At 22.8% G+C, this 17,920-nt stretch overlaps 1 protein-coding gene across 1 annotated transcript; it reads left to right on the forward strand.

Moving 5' to 3' along the window:
- Positions 1-8,838: 8,838 nt before the first annotated feature.
- Bm8631 (Uncharacterized protein) lies at positions 8,839-14,024 on the forward strand (the record flags this gene model as incomplete). Its single annotated transcript, XM_043081452.1, has 14 exons — positions 8,839-8,983; positions 9,272-9,396; positions 9,845-9,971; positions 10,213-10,347; positions 10,466-10,592; positions 10,846-10,929; positions 11,016-11,101; positions 11,446-11,535; positions 11,645-11,927; positions 12,186-12,251; positions 12,585-12,675; positions 12,975-13,103; positions 13,474-13,551; positions 13,881-14,024. The coding sequence occupies 14 exons, from the start codon at positions 8,839-8,841 to the stop codon at positions 14,022-14,024; spliced, it is 1,710 nt and encodes a 569-aa protein (XP_042937386.1).
- Between the last annotated feature and the right edge of the window lie 3,896 nt (positions 14,025-17,920).

Consider the following 17,920-nt stretch of genomic DNA (forward strand, 5'->3'; position numbering starts at 1 on the left):
CTGTTTGATATGATTGATCAGTGTAATTGTCTTCCTCTACGTCAAAAAATTTACGATTAGCAGGCAGTGATGAATTTGTTGGTCGAACAATACGAAAATTTCTAAAAAAAAAAAAAAAAAAAGTAAAGTATAAAAATATAAACAAAATTTAAATTTAAATAATGAATAAACAAGAATTAATTATTCGAAATCAATATTTACAGTTCAAATAAAAATATTAACTGAAAAGCTAAGTAATACTGTTTAATAAAAATTAAAAACTTTTAACAAACAAGTAAAATGATTTCCGTTTTAAAAAAAAGGGCAAAAAAAAATCATTAATTACTTTAAAATATTATCAGAGAATGACATGTAATATTTTAAAATATAAGTAAATAATAGCAATAATTTAATATAATTAATTTTTGAGAAATTTTAGGAATTTTTTTCTAAATTTTTTTAATATCTCTGAAGAATTTAATTTAAAAATTGCAAGAATAATTAAATAAGTGTGTTATTAATTTGTAATAGCATAAAATTAGATATGTAAATATGAATTGAAAGTAAATATGATAATTTATCATTTTATCAGATAATGATAAGTTGATAATTGTGATAAAAAATGAAAGGAACAAATTTTTTCTTTGTTTGTAAAATAATGAAAAAAATTTTCTTAGTAAAATATTTTTGTTGGCACTAAAAAAGAAGTAAAATTAATATTAAATATTTTCATTGCTATTTGTAAAAATTGAATTTTGAAGAAAAAATTTTAATATTTTTTCGAAAAAAAAATTAATTCCTACTAGAATAAAACCAAATAAGTAAACATAAATGGAAATGAAAGAATAAATGATTGAATCAAAAAATTGTAATTGCAAAAAAAAAAAATAATTAATTGCTTATAACAATTGAATTGATGATTTATCTTAAATTCAAATTCATTTTTTTTTTCATTTTTTTAAAAATAATTTACAAAGGACTGAGGAATTTAAAAAAATAATCCAAAATTTCTATTAATTAAAAAAAATGTAAAAAAAAAAAAAAATGAAGAAAAATGAAAATAATTGAAATAATTTATGTTAGCAATAATTACTCTCAAAAATTTTTAGATTTATTCTTTTTTATAAATTTATTTGCTAATCAGTTAAAACTATTTGCAATGATAAGCAGTAATTAAAATTTAAATGAAAAACTTAATAAATAATAATTGACAAATTTTGATTTTTTTTTTTTTAAGGAAGACAGAATTGTATAAATTTGCAAAAGTTATTTAAATATTTCGCTCTTTCCTTTCTTAAAATAAATTTTATTAATTAAATCAAACAAATAATAAATAATAATTAAAAATACTAATTAAAAAAATTTTTTTCATAAAAAAAATTGCATTGTTCTTAAAATTAAATATGTATATTACATTTTTTAACACAAAAATTTTCTTTTTCTCTTTTGATTTTATCATTTTAGGATGAAAACTGAATAAAAATTCTTTTTAGGTGCGATTATTGTTAAATTTATTTCATTCATTCATTATAATTAAATATTATTTTCAATTCCATTTTTAAGTTATAATTTTATAATTTTTTTTCCGACTAATTGGAATAATTATTAATCATAATTTTATCATTTTTAATATTCTTTACAATTTTACTCGAATTTTTAATAATTTGTATATGTATATAATCTTTTCTGATAATTTCTTAATAATTTTTGAAATTTTCATCAATAATACTTTTCTGTAATATTTATTTTATTATTGAATTATAATTTAATTATAAATTTATCCTGATTACCTGATGTATTCCTTAATTAAAATTTTATCTTGAATATTTAAAATATTCCTTATCAGTTGTATTTACTGATCGTTTTTTGAAATCATTTTCACTATTTAAAATCATCAATTAAATTAAATTTCATTTTATTTTTTCAGATAAAAGATTTTTTTTCTAAAATAAAATGAATATGTTGAATGATAAAATAGTTGAAATTGTTGTAAAAAGTTAATGAAATTGGTAAATTTCAGAACTTAACAAATAACTTTTTTTTTTTCTTTTACTATAAACTTTTAATTTCAAATTATGTAAATTTTTTTTTTGCTTTCCTTTCTTGCTTTTTTCATGAATTTTTAAAAGTTTTGACTTTTATTATTTATTTTTTTTTTTTTTTTTAACGAAAAGCTTTGTTTTTCTTTTATTATTCAATTAATCTAATTTATCATCGATTCAATATTATATATTTCATGAATTGCATAAAATTAATTTATCAATTCTTCGCATTTATTACTAATTTACAAATTAAAAAAAAAAAACCAATTAAATTTATTAAAATTTGTAAAAACATTTGTCTTTTAAAAGTTTTTTTTTTTCAAGTTTAGTTTAATTTAATATTATTTTGAATGTTTTAATTTAGTTTAATTTAAATAGAGAAGAAGAAGTAAACCAATTCATTGAAATGAAAAGATTAAAAAAGAAAATAATAAAATGAAATATACTCTCTATCTTGCGGGAAAAAGAAAATCATTTTATGAAGAACAATAAAATGAATTTCATTGGGAAATATTTTCGGGCAAAAGAAGGGAAAAAAAAAAAAAAAAAGTGAAAAAGGGAAAATGAAAAAATTTAAAAGAACGAACTAGTTTTCAAGGTGAAGTACAATCATTTTGATAATATAAATGCAAGGACGGTTGGCTCATTTTTATTTCAAAAATTACAGCGTAAAATTCATTTTTTTTTTTCTTTTGAAAAGAACAAATAAAGAAAATATTAATTTTTAAATTTTATATTTTCCATTAATACCAGGTTAAAGGTTAAATTTCATTTGCTTATGATATATTGAAAATATTTAATTTAATATTTAATTCATTAATTAATTCATTTATTCATCTCATTTTATTTTCGTCTTATTTACTGGCAATTACTAATGTATTTGTTTAAGAGATGCAAAAATATAAAAAAAAAAAAAAAAAATATTTAAATTAAATATAATTAATAATTAAAATATAACATTTTTTGATGAATAATAATTTTATTTAACTAAATAAAACGATAATAATAATATAAAAGATAAATCAAAAAAAAATTTATAGTTTTAAATATTAATTAAAAAATTTCTCAAATTATGTGAAAAAAAAAAAAAAAAAACTACTTCAAATTATACGAATTTAAAGTTAAATTGTTTTGAAAATTGCAATATTTTAATATTGCACTAAACTTCATCGTTTATTTCATATCAAAAAAAAAAAAAAGAAAAGAAAAAAGATTTCAAAGTAAAAAAAACAAAAATAAAACAAAATAAAACTTAAAAAAAAATCAAAAACTGTAATAAAAGAAAAGTTAAAAAAAAAAAAATGTAGCGAAAGTAATGAAATGATCAAAAAAGTAATACCTAAAACAGTAAAATGATAAATTAATCGTTAATTAAGAATATTTTTACATTTTATGTGATAAAAAATTTAAATATAATTTCACTTAGCTTATCATCAAATCATATTATCATTGATAATGAAAGATATTGAAAATAAAAATTAAACAAATCGATAGAATTTTTTCATCTTTTTTTTAAAAAAGAAAAAGAAGAAGGAAAGAGTGAGAAGAAGTGGAACAGAAAAGTAAATGAAAAATGATAGTTGCATATAATTTTAAACGAACAGCTGTTATTGAGATAAAATTTGTTATTCATAAAATGAAATGAAAAAAAAAAGAGAGAGAGAGAGAATTTCATATTTTAAAAAGTAATAAAAGAAATAAATTTAATTTATTAAGAATGAAAGACATTTTGATAAATATGATAAATAAGAAAAAAAAAAAAGAGAGATTAAAGATAAAATGAAAATGATAAAATAAATTTTAAATCAAATGGAATGGAAAAAGTTTAGAAAAGTGTTAAAATGAAATGAAATGGCGCAATTTGTGCAGCTGTAACTAAATAGAAAACATTTGTCATGAAAAATGACTGAAAAGTAATAACAATAACAGTACATTGTTTACATTTTATAAAGCAAAGAAGAAGGAAGGAAGAAGGATGATGCGCAAAAGTTCAAATCTTTTCAATCAATCAATCAGTCAATCGATCGATCGATCGATCGATCAATCAATAATAATGATTCATTTCAAATGATTCAGCAATTAATGAATGGAATGGATGTAATAAAAGTAACAAACAATAAAAAAAAAAAAAGAACAGAAATAGAAAAGAATGAGTAAAGTGAACTGGAAAGATTTGAAATTTTTTTTTTTTTGAACAATTTTCAATTTTTTCTAAAAAAACTAAAAAAATAATAAAAACATGATGATTCATTGGGGAGGGGAGGGGGGGGGAGGGGGAGGAGGGGTGATTCATTGAAATTTCAATGAAAAAGGAAAAAGTGGAAAAAATTGTTGAATTGAAATTAGAATAAATGAATGAATAAGTAATTTAAATTTTATAACATTTAGTGCAATTGTTTATCATTTAATATTTTAATAAAAATTTGGTTGTTTTCTTTTTTTTTTATTTTTAAATTTCATTTCAAATTCTATAATAATATGCTATTGATATTTTAGGTATAATTATATATACCATTGAAAGCTATCAAAATAGCTAACTAAAATTATTTATCTTTTTTTTTTTTTCTTATTTTAAAAAAAAATAAATAAATTATTGAAATTAATAACTTTAATACACAATGCAATTTCTGTCAAAAAAATAATTGTATTTCATTAATAAAATTATTAAAATAAATTGCAAAGTCATAATTTTTTAACCATTTTTATTCATTGCTTTCTTTTTTTTTTTTTTTTTTTTGCACAAATTTAATGGTAAGATAATTGATTAAACAATTTTAAACTCTTAAATTTAAGCAAATTAAACGAAAAGATTTAATTTGGGTGTAAAACAATTAATTAATTAATAAATTAAACTATTAAACAGTCATTTTTTTTTTTGCATTCATTCACAGTACACTACAATCTCAAAAGAAATATGTCAAATATCTTTTTTCAGAAAAAAAATACTAAATTTTAAATTAATATTAAAAAATGGAAATAAGAGAAAAAGGAGGGAGAGAGAGAGAGAGAGAAGAAGAGAAAGAGATGAACGATTTATTTAGGTCACTTAAAGAAATAATTTTTAAGTTCCATCACCACAAATCAATAATATCAATTTTACCTATTTAGGATAACAGGTGATCAATACAAGAGTATATTATATACCTGACATAAATATATATTTTAGATTAATTAATTTAATTATAATATTAATTAATAACTTTACACTTTTTTATTTTTCACCTTCTTTTTTTCAAACAATTTTAAAATAAAACAATCAAAAATTGTAGAAAATATAGTTTAAGAAAAAAAAAAAAAAAAAAATTAATAATAACATTTGTTTTTTATAATTTTTTGCTTCTTATTATTCATTTACTGAAAGGCATAAAATCAAATTATAATTAAATTAAATAATTAAATGAAAATAACAAAATTGCATACCCATGAAATGCCATTAGTAATTGTTAAATTAAAATGATAATCCGTGATAATAATTAATTCAACAACTAATTAGTTCCAGTGATAATTTAATAGTAATTCGATTCGTTTGTTTCGTCTTTTCTTCTTTTATTTTTGCTGAGATATTAATCTGAAATAAGTAAATTATTTTAAAATATTTAACAATTCCATTTTTTTTTTTAAATCTTACTCTTTTTATTAATTTAAAATTAATAGATTTATAACTTTCTTATTTTCGATAATTAATTTTTGCAGCATCGTTCAAAATTATTTTTGTATCATTTGAAAGATTAAAAAATAATGAGAATGATATAACATGAATAGTTTTCTTTGTTTTTCTCCATTTCAACTTAATTAAATTATCTCATTTATTCCGCCTATTGATCAAATCATCAATAAATTCAATTTAATTTATTAAATTCGTTTATTAAAATTAGCACTAACAAAAAATAAAAAAAAAACATAGAAATAACTTAAATAATTATAACACTTTTTATTTATTTTTAAAAAATTCAAGAAACAATTTCAATTACATATTTAAATAATTGTTAAAAAAAGCAAAAAAAAATTTTTTTTTCCTTCTATCATTCTTATCAAAATTTTATTTCTTTTCAAATTTATGTACAAATATTTTTTATTTATTTTCTTTAATTAATTTATTCATTATTATCAATTCATAATAATGAAATTATAATCATTCCAAATATCTTTTTTCCCTTACTATCATTTCACTCTTACCTATATACCTGTAATAATCAATATTTCACAATGATAATAATTAGTGATAACAATAGCAGTAGTAGTAGTGATAATAGTAGTTGTAGCGATCACAATGATTTTGTCACCAATGTCAATCAGTGTAGAACTAATCGCTTAACAATGTTACCTCCTTCTTTCGGTCAATAATTACAGTTTGGTTGGTTGGTTGGATAGTAGAGAATGGATGATTGAAAATGTTGACAAATCCGAACAATTAATTCATTTCATTTATAAATTATGGCATAGAGAGATGACATTTGGAGATGACACACAGATTGAAATTTGAAAGAAACTATGGAAAGAGAAATAATTTTTATAAATAAATAATAAAAAAATAAGAAAAGTATGGTAATTGATATTCACAGTATAAATAACAACAATAACAGGAGCAGAACAATATACTTTTTATAAGTAAACAATAACAATAACATCAACAATAACAGAAGCAGAACAATATGCTTTTTATAAGTAAACAATAACAATAACATCAACAATAACAGAAGCAGAACAATATGCTTTTTATAAGTAAACAACACAATAACAAATAACGGCGATGACATCAACAATAACAGGTGCAAAATAATATAATTTTCATAAGTAAACAACAGCAGTAACAACAAAAACAGAACGATTATTTTTTTAAGTAAGGAACTACGACAATAAGAAAAGTAAAATAATAGATGTTCGTAATGTAAAAACAACAACAGAAGCAGAACAATATGTTTTTTTTTTTAATAAGTAAACAACAATAGCAACAAAAACGATTAAAATAATGGATATTTGCAGAGCAAATAATGGATATTTACAGAGCAAATAACAACAAATAACAACAAAATTACAATTTAATATTAAAATAGCAAAAATGATAAAAAAACAAATAAAAACTTTTTCACATATTTCTTCTACAATGTTATTTGTTAATTAAATTATTATTTAACATTCATTCGTTAACTAATTTTTGAAATTAATTAATGCATTATCATTTACTTATTACTATTCCAAACAAATGAAATAGTAAAAGAGATAAAATGAAGCATAAATAAAAATTATTTTATTCTAAATTTTCTTCTTTCACATACATTAAAGTAAAGTAAACTTGTCACAATAACATTTAATTCTTACTTTTATTTTTTCTCGCAGAAATTGTAAAATGCAAAAAACAGAAATTATCATTAAATCAGCAACTAAAATACAATATTTGTGATCAATCAATTAATAAATGTATTAAAATTCCCACCAAGAAAAATTGATCTTTTTGATTATTACTGGCAATTAATTAAAAATGTTTTTTTTTTTCTTTTTTTAAATCACTAATAGAATAAATTCTTAAAACTATATTTGATATAATTAGAACATTTCTTGTTTTCGTTTTCTAAACAAAAAATTATATAATTCCATTGAAAAAAAGGGAAAAAAAAAAACTGTAACAAAATTTTTTTCTTGAAAGTTTACTTAAAAGTAAAAAAAAAAAGTAATTGAGGAAGGAATGGCAATAAATTTGTACATTTAATAATTTATTGAATTTGCTAATTTATTTCTTATATATATATATGTATTTTTAATTTATGATAGATAAGTTTATTAATTTATATTTAATAATTTATGATAGATAAGTTTATTAATTTATATTTAATAATTTATGATAGATAAGTTTATTAATTTATATTTAATAATTTATGATAGATAAGTTTATTAATTTATATTTAATAATTTATGATAGATAAGTTTATTAATTTATATTTAATAATTTATGATAGATAAGTTTATTAATTTATATTTAATAATTTATGATAGATAAGTTTATTAATTTATATTTAATAATTTATGATAGATAAGTTTATTAATTTATATTTAATAATTTATGATAGATAAGTTTATTAATTTATATTTAATAATTTATGATAGATAAGTTTATTAATTTATATTTAATAATTTATGATAGATAAGTTTATCTTTTCAATCATTCATAATTGCAACAATTAATTAACGATTACTGCATGCAACAAATATAGTAAAACTATAATCATTTATTGAGATCGGTAGTTTTATTGATAATTGCTGATATCGTGGTGATATGACACTACTGATAATAGATGATATGATAACGTTTACTGATAACATAATGATACCTTATCGTCACCCATTACTTTACCTCGCATACAACTATTCCCCCAGAAACATCTCTTTGTATCAAAGCATTTGGGATTTTCCGCTGCTGTAGCGAAATAATTTGGCGGTTATGGCCTGCTTTGAGTGGCGGTAATGGTTGAAAGGGAAAGGGAGAGGCGGTGAGGTGAAACAGTTGCTGAAAGTATGGGATCTGATGATAACTGATAAGTGCTGATAGTAATCACTAGCAATTCATACGTTGAGTGATTATTGTATGCAATGATAGATATCTGTTAATGATATAATGTTACTGATAACGAATTAATGTACCATTTTGCAACTGATAACCTAATGATATCTTATTGTATCATATTTATTATACTGTATAATTTTATAGAACTAATAATAGTTAATGGAATGATAACTTAAACGTTGTTTCATTTCAGTTTTAATAAACAACTCAAACAATTCAAGAATTTCACATCATCCGTATTCTTATCAGATTTTATCAATGGTAACTAATGATGATAAACAGCATAAAGAGCAGCAAAAATTATGGAACAGATTATTTAAAACGGATAAGTTTAGCACCGTAATACAATTACCACGGAAATATCGTCATAATCGTTGGAATGCTATTCGTACATTAGGTGATGGTAAGTTTGTACTTTCAAATTTGTTGCTTTCAAAGTAAGTTGGCAATTTCAAATTTATCTTTTATTTTTTCAATTTTTACTAGATTTCTGTATTGGAATTACTTGTTTTTTCCTTACTTTTTGAATTTTTATAAGAATTTTATTTGAGTTTACTGACGTTTATAATAATAATCAAATTAGTCGATTATTTTATTAGGACATCTTGTTCAAAGTTTGAGTATTTTGTTACGAAAAATTTTCAATTTTAGATATTTTGAAGTATTTTATAAACTTTAAATTATTTTCAAGGTGCCTTTGGTGAAGTTCGTTTATTGGTAGATTCGGAAAATCCAGAAATAGTGGTAGCTGCAAAATGCATGAATACAAATGCATCAGGAAAAGAACAAGAATTCTTCAAAAAACTGCGTCGTGAGGTTATCATAGTGATTTTGATCTAGAAGAATAACAAAAATATTTGAAAAGTATTTAATCAACAGTTAGACTTGCTACTTTTCATTAGGAAACCGTAATGAATAGGAATATAAAAACAATTAGAGGAAGTTAGAAGTCTGGTTTGAACTGCTAGTAAACAAATCCCTTATCCTTGAAGGTTTTTTTAATTGCAACCCTTTCCTCCCAAATCTGCCTCGAGATGACCTTTCATTAGGAAATAAGTTCAGAAAATGCTGGAAAAATATTCAAAAATCAAGTGAAATTGCATTTTCTTCCTTTGTTTTACTTTTTTTTTTTGTTTAGTATGGCAAAATTATTTTTCTCCAGTTTATTTAATTTTATGAGTTTTAATGTTTTCAGGTAATATAATCCAAGAATTTTCAAATATTCATTTTTAGATGATACATTTATAATTAGAAATTTTTGCAGGCTTTGATTATGCGTATATTTCACAATTCTGAACATGTCATTCATTACATTGGAATGCGTTATGATGCGGGACGTATTGAAATGTTTCTCGAATATGCTGATGGAGGAGAATTGTTCGATCATATCGGTAAAGTTTGATTCATGTTTAAGAAAATTTTTACAGATCTTAATTTTCATCTTTAATAAGGTGTCATTTGATTTTCTTTTATTAAATTTCTGAGTCTTTTTAAAAATTATAACAGGAGCTTCAGTTACGGATACGTCTTCGATAATTTTTTTTTTTTTTTTTTACGTCTTACATTTCTTAATTGTACTAAATGGTATAATATAATGTTTGCAATTTTCATCAAAATATAAAATATTTTGAGAACCGGACAGTGGCATGCCAGCTCGGAAAGCGCAGAATTTTTTCCGGCAGATCATTGCTGGATTGAAGCATATTCATTCAATGGGTATAGTACATCGTGATATCAAACCAGAAAATCTGTTACTTATGAAAAATGGTATCTTACAGAAGAGTATTAAATTTTAATCAGTCTTTATAAGTTGTGATCTGTGACTAAATCAAATGATATATAAATTATTTGATTCTGAGATTTAATATACTTATATTTATTGCAGGTCAGCTAAGAATTTGCGATTTTGGTTTAGCAACAATATTTCGTCATAAAGGAGTGGAAAGAAAGTTGAAATCGAAATGTGGCACAGTACAGTATCTTTCGCCTCAGGTGTTATCATCCGACTACAGGTTTATCTATTAAAATAGTTGGTGCATAATTTATTCTTCATTAGCTATTGATGTAAACTAAGAAATATATTATTATAATGTTTAGGAAATACATTGTTTATTGAATTATGCAGAAATATTTCTTAAATAATTCTTTATACACTTGTGAAGGAAAATTTTTCAAATTTTCATATCAAAAGCTAATCAAACTTAAAAAAATATGCGATAGTGAAGTCTATTATGCTTTATCTGTTAAAATAGTCAAAGTATTCAGAGGCGAACCATCCGATATATGGTCCTGTGGAATTGTGCTCATTGCATTGCTTACTGGTGAATTACCCTGGGATGAAGCGGTCAAGTATGCTTTTGAAATAATTAATGTCCAATTGCCTTATCCATTTTTTAGCAGTTATTTATCACTATATATGAATAATTGTTTTTTAGAACTTCAGCAGCTTTCAAACTTTGGCTTACACAGTATGATTGGAGGCGTCAGCCACCTTGGGATAGACTTTTTGGACCAATAACAAGTATATCCTTGTTATTATTTTAAACTTAAGTTCTTTGCTCGGAAATCAATTACTGTTGCAATGAACTTTTCTTCACTCTTTCTAACATCGGTTTTTTCTTATTTATTCTTTCTACTTTTTTTATTCTTTTTAGTATGTATGAAATTCAGATGTATTAACGATTGGATATTATTTCTCTACAACTAAACATCAGTGTCTTAATTGGCCGAACCAACAATGGAAATTAACAATACTGTCGTTTATTACTCTTTTCCTCTACTGCAACTATCATAACTTAATTGTCGTATTTTTAGTTTCTTTAGGCATTCACTATCATTTATTTATAAATGTTAACTAAGTTTCAGATTTGTTACGAAAGATGCTGGATGTATGTGAGAAAAAACGAATCAAAATTCCAGAAATTGAGCAACATGAATTTTTTGTCAGCGAAATAAGTAAGTCTGTGTGTTATAAATCTTGTTATAAATTGTTACAATAGAAGCATTAATAGTAATTGATGATGGATGATATTTTACTTAATAAATTATTCGTAAATTCTTTAAGAATATGAAATACCGAGTGCGAAAAGGATGAGAGGTTTTAAGGCACAAGGTAAGAATGTTGCAACCATCCCACCGAAAACTGCAAATGAACCAGTTGGTGAAAATCCAGTAACTTTGAAAGAAAACAACGAAGCTGAAGGACCACCAAGTTCTTTACAAAAAGTGATTGTTGAAAATCAAAAAGAACCTGATCTAAAACAAGTCAAAGAACCTGATCTAAAGCAAATCAAAGAACCTGATCTAAAACAAGTCAAAATTTCAGCTCCCAAAAATATTAAAGAAAGGTTACAGTTTTTTTTTTCCGGCTTCAGTTTTCTATTCTTTATTTAAGTTGGTCATTTAATAAGCTTCGGATTTTTATTTATTGAGGATTATTTCACAGCTTCTTTAATATCAAAAAAACTGAAATTCTAAAAACTGTTGGATGATCTTTTATTCTTTAATTAATTCACTTAATTTATAATTTAATATCTTTTGTATGTGAAATTTATGCATAGTTGCCAAAGTTTCTGACTAAATTTCAATAATGGTTGCATTTTAAGATTAGAATTACCAGACGATGCAATTTCCCAGCCTATTCCACCATGTGGCAGTTCAGAGTTAATAAGGTATATATATTATAACTTTCTAAGAAAAGTAAGCAAAACCAGTTGGCCTATAATTATGAGTGCTACTGGTAAATTTTATTATTAATTTTGAAAGTTTTTTTTTAAAAAAAAAATGTTTTGAAATAGTTTTCTTCAGGTTAACGAATCTTACCTAACTTTGCTGCTGCTCATAAATTTTACTACCGATTTTACCAATAAATCCTCGATGCACGTTTAGCATCAAATTTCCAATGGCATTTTTAGCTAGTTTTGTGAATATTTCAAAACTAGACATTCAAAATTTTTAAAAATTTAAATCATGGATCTTTTCTGTATATCGACACTAAGTTTCAGAGAATTACGATTAGACGCATTTGCTGGTAATTTCTTTTCACAGCCTGTTGGTGTAGAACTATTAACACAGATCGATTACAGTGTCAATCAGGCAAGTTACAATTTTATAATGGATGCATTCTGCACGTCAAAATCCAAAAGCTTTAGAACTAGATTTCATCGGAGATGTCAGTTTAATTTTAATTACTACATTATATTAATGGTTGATTTATATAAAAAACATATAGAGAAAAATTTTGCAAATATTTGAGCATACATGGAAAGCTTAACTAATTGATAGTGAAGCCTATGGTTGATGGTTGATGACAAAGACTGTACAATAATCTTGGCAAACCTACACACACATCAATCCTGATCCATTTTTATATTCAAATTTAAAACTTATTACAGCATCCATTGGCACTCCTGGCGCGCCGTATGACACGTTTTTGTGTGACGAAGCGAACATACGAAATGATGTCGATTATCAAAGAAAGAGTAGATCTCAAATTTACCTGTGTACAACGTACACCCAATATGGTAATTTTAATTTTTTCATTAAAAAATAGCATAAATATCGAAGAACAGAGCAGTCAGTTGTTTCATTTAATGCAAAATGAAATAATTGATATTTGGTTTCTCTCTTTGACAAGATTTGAAATTGTGCAATTGCAGTAAATTGAGAAGTTTAACAAAAGTGCTATTTATAATGTAGAATTTGTACTTTTATAGTTTTACTATTTATAATGTTAATAATTTCTTACTATTAGTGCCGTACGAGTTACTAAATTGTTATAGCAGAAGAGAAAAACATTCCCAGTCATAGTTGATTGTATCAGTAGTTTTAAGTTGGATCTCAAGATGCATAAGTGCTTTCTTCTTAGCTGAAAAACTATTGTTTTCGTTTTAGATGTCAATTAGTGGTCCTCGAAATCGAATGTGTTATGTTGTAACAATTTACGAAATGATGGGAGAAGATGGCAGAAAAGTAAGATTTGCAAGCGAAATATAATATATAGTGATGATTGATATGTGAAAGAATCTCTAATAAAATTATTCATTTATTGCTAAATTCATTTAATGTCAATTAGAGCATTTTTTTTTAATATTTACATGCACTTCTTTTGTTGGTTCTCTAAGGTTTGCAAGCAGACAGATAGAAAGTTTTCGAATATCTGAAACAAAAAAAAAAAAACTGATATACTGAAATATTAGATGGATTTTGATTCTTTAGCTGAGCTATTGTTGTTTCTATGTGTTATTCGACATCACTGATTATATCACATGTGAAAGCTTATTTTATCAGTTGTGTTGCAGGTGATGGTAGATTGTCGACGGTCGCGTGGTGATGGAATTGAATTTAAACGAGCATTTTTAGATTTCAAACATAAATTGCGTGATGTAATATGTGAGTCAGGCAATACATGGTTACAAAGACAGGGTTTAGTGGTAATATCATAATCATATATTTGATGTTAATTTTAATTAGTGAATATTGATTTTGTGTTGATTTCCAAAATTAAACATATGAATGTTTGAGTTTTTTAGAAACGTTTCAAAAAATATTCAATGACTGGTATAGTGTTTGAGGTTTTTTTTTTGTTATATATGTTTGAATTTTCATATCTGTTTTGCTTCACTTTTTATTTGGAAAAAGTTGATTCAGCAAGAAATTATTGTATATGTATTATTCGAAATATTGCGATTTTACACTTCCACTTCTGAGTGACACGTATTAAAGTTTGATTCAAATTTGTCTCAGTGGTACGCTTTCATCTTTTCAACATTTTTTCTTTTAGTGTTTTATTTAAAATTTCATTTTTCTATTTTATTTTTCTGTTTGTTAGATTGTAGTTCAAAAAGAAAAAGTTCGGAAGTTGTGTCGAGAAAGGTCAAGATTTAACAAGTTAAACTCAAATCAAACCATTTGGGTAATGTAAGTAATGAAACATCATATTCAAACATTTAACATTATGATTTGAATTACTGCCATTTGTCGAACATAATTTTAATTTTATTCAATAAGATTGTAAAACTTAATAATAAAAACAAATCGACAGATTCTAGTCATACTTCAAAGCAAAATAGAATTTCTAAAAATTGAAATATATGCTTCCTTGTTTCTCCTGCATTTTTGATTAGCTACTTAGCAACACGTATTTTACTTCATTAATGTGTTTCAATTTCAATTATAGCATTAATCCGATTTCAATTTGGAATGATTGCACGATATTATTTATAAAGATTTTTTTTTTTTTTAATTTTCAGTAGATTAAATTAATCCCTTACACTGTCATATTTTTCATATAAAATATAATTTATAAGGATTGAAATGAAGTATAAGGAAAAGGAAAAGGAAGAAATTTGAATATTTCTATATGAAATTTTAGAAGCTAAATAACATTTTGAAGAGCTAATAAGTAATAGAAATCTCAAAATTTCACATTTCCTTATTTGAATACTTTTGGATCAGATTATCTTTTCCTAATTAATAGAAATATACTATCGTTTTTCTCTTATCGATTTCTTTCTTTTTTTTTTTAAAAGATTAAAAATTAAGAAATAGACGAATGGAAATCTCTATTCCTATCATCATTCCTAATTTTTCTTCTGTAATATTATGCAGTTTTAGTGAATTTAAATAAAATTTACTTCAAAATATTTAAGCTAAATCAATTAGACCAGTATGCAGCAGTTAATTACTATTAACCATTTCAGTCAAAGAAAGTTTTTTTCTTTTTTTTTTTTTTGTTCAAATAGCTTTTGTCGTAAATAGCTTATTGGTTTATTAGCAGTTCTTAAATTGTTTAAAATCATTTAATTATTTGTGTACAGGAATTGAAGTCTTTAAATAATTTGAACAAATAACTTATTAGCTTCTTCTTAAGAACAGAAATTAATTAAAATTATCGAGGAAACTCTGTTGTTATAGTTAATTAAAATTATTTTTTTTTTCTTTTTTATATTCCTGCATCGGAATCTTCAAGGAAAGTCTGTTGTGACAATTGCGCGAAAACTATTCCAATTTTTTTTATTCTATGAAGTAATTATTTTCCGCATTTATTAACTGAATAGTAGTAGAAGAATGGATCAATAGAAAATAAGTAAAGAAGAAATGATATAAATGATAAGGATAAAACTGGGTTAAAACTATCTGATTATTTGATTATTTCTTAGATAATCAGTTATCAGTAATTTTTTCTTTTTTTATTTCAAACATTTTAAAAATAACTTCTCTCTCTCTCTCTTTCTTTCCTTGAAATATCTAAATTTCTTTTCTCTGAAATTTTTGTGATCCAAGTTTTTGACAGTCAATGCGTTAAATTCTTCTTTAAATTAAGATATCTTAATTTTGATGTTATGAAAATTTTGTTTTTAATGCTATTTACAAACTTTGCTGAAACTTTACTGTGAAATTTAAAACAAAATTCACTACGAAAAGTTATAAATTTCATGAATGGAAATTATAGTTGGTGCATTTTTTGCATTAATAGTTGAAAAATTTTACTAAAAAAAAAGAGAGAAAATAATTTATAATATAATATATCTTTTTGAATTCCCTATTTTGTTGATAGTTTTATTTAAAATATAAAGAAAGTAGGAATACAAAATAAAATAAAAGGAATTGAAAAAAATAAAAAAAAAAAAACGATGCAAATTAAACAAAAAAACAAACATTCAAAAATTTAATTTTCTGCAATAATTTATTGACAATTTTTAATATAGCACAAATTTAAATTCATTCTTCAAAAGTTCATCATTATACTGAAATTCTTAAATATGATAAAAACATTTTCAATTTAATATGATAAAATATAATTTGCTAATTTTTTAGAATGCAATATTTGTTATAAATAAAAATTGCACTTTAATTATATTTCGTTTTATTTTTTCTATCTACCAGTAAAGCTAATCGGAAAATAGCTAAAATTCAATTGCTAAAATTGATAAATTGATAATTTAAAATAAATTTTTCTTTTTTCACAACATAAAAAGAAAAATTCAATAATGGATTAATTCATTTTGATAATATATTACCATTTTTTTTTTCTGTTGTAATTGTAATAAGGAAATAAATGTTTTAATCAAATGTTTGCAAATAAAAGAAATCAAAAAATATATATTCAATTAATTTATTTCCATTATCAGTATTACGCGCTGATTTTTCCAATTGATAAAAATGTTTTTTTTTTAAGGATTTAAAAAAAATAAATAAATGTAAATCACTAATAATAAATGAAACATTCAATTATATCGAATTCCAAGAAATGAAATAATTCAGAAAAAAAGAAAATTTAATTTACAAGTTTCAAGCTATTTTTAAATTGAATAGTGAAAATTACAAAAATAACTATTCAATAGCTTTTATACAAAAGTTTCATATATGTGAAAAAAATAGTAAAGCCGTTGGCTATTGAATTCTGTTTTATTAATGGCTAATTATATTTTACTTATTTACTTAATTATATTTACTTAATTAATTGATTAAAAGAAAAAATTATCCTAACCATTACTAATCATTTCAATCAAAATTTGATACAAAGATATTTTCGAGAGTTATTGATTACATAAGACCATTAGCTAAACAATTTAATTAATATCAGAATACTTTAAGTTGAAATAAAAAAAAAAAGATAGATTAATTGTTGTTAATTTTAGAATTTCTAACTATTATAAAATATTGCTTTCACTTCTGAAAAAAAAAAAAACGAAATAAAGATGAGAAACTGTCCGATTTACTTTTTCTTTTTAAAGCCAGCATTTCGCTACATAATTAATTAGTCAACTCTATTTAACACTTTGTTAATAATGGAACAATAAATATGTATGAGAATTTAATTTTACAACTTATTACAAATTAATAGTTTTTATTTCTGAATATTCAATTATACAAGTAAAACATATTTTCAAAATATTTTGTAACATAGCAGCAAAAAGAATTGTTATAGTTGCTCACAAATTCATTTTAGATCAGTGAATGAGGATGAAAATGAACTAATTTTGAATTCAATCCTTATTCTTATATCGTTAACATATTGTAACAGAAAAAAAAAATTGCAGTTTTATTACCCAAATTACTGTACAGCACTTCTAAACATACGAATTAAATTCATTACAAATCTCAAAAAAAAAAAAATTATTGAAATAAAGAAAAAAACATAATTATTGAAGACATTAGCAGCTATTCACTGCCAATCTTTTGAAAAGTAATGTATAATCCTGCAGTATAATGACTTAAAATTCATACTAAACATTACTGCATGAATCACTGACCAGAGGAATACAAATACTTTGATAAAAAAAAAAACAACCACCGAATAATCACTGGATATTCACCTGATAAAGATTTTATAAGA

The sequence above is a fragment of the Brugia malayi genome (assembly GCF_000002995.4).
Source record: "Brugia malayi strain FR3 genome assembly, contig: Bm_v4_Chr4_scaffold_001, whole genome shotgun sequence".
Lineage (NCBI taxonomy): Eukaryota > Metazoa > Nematoda > Chromadorea > Rhabditida > Onchocercidae > Brugia > Brugia malayi.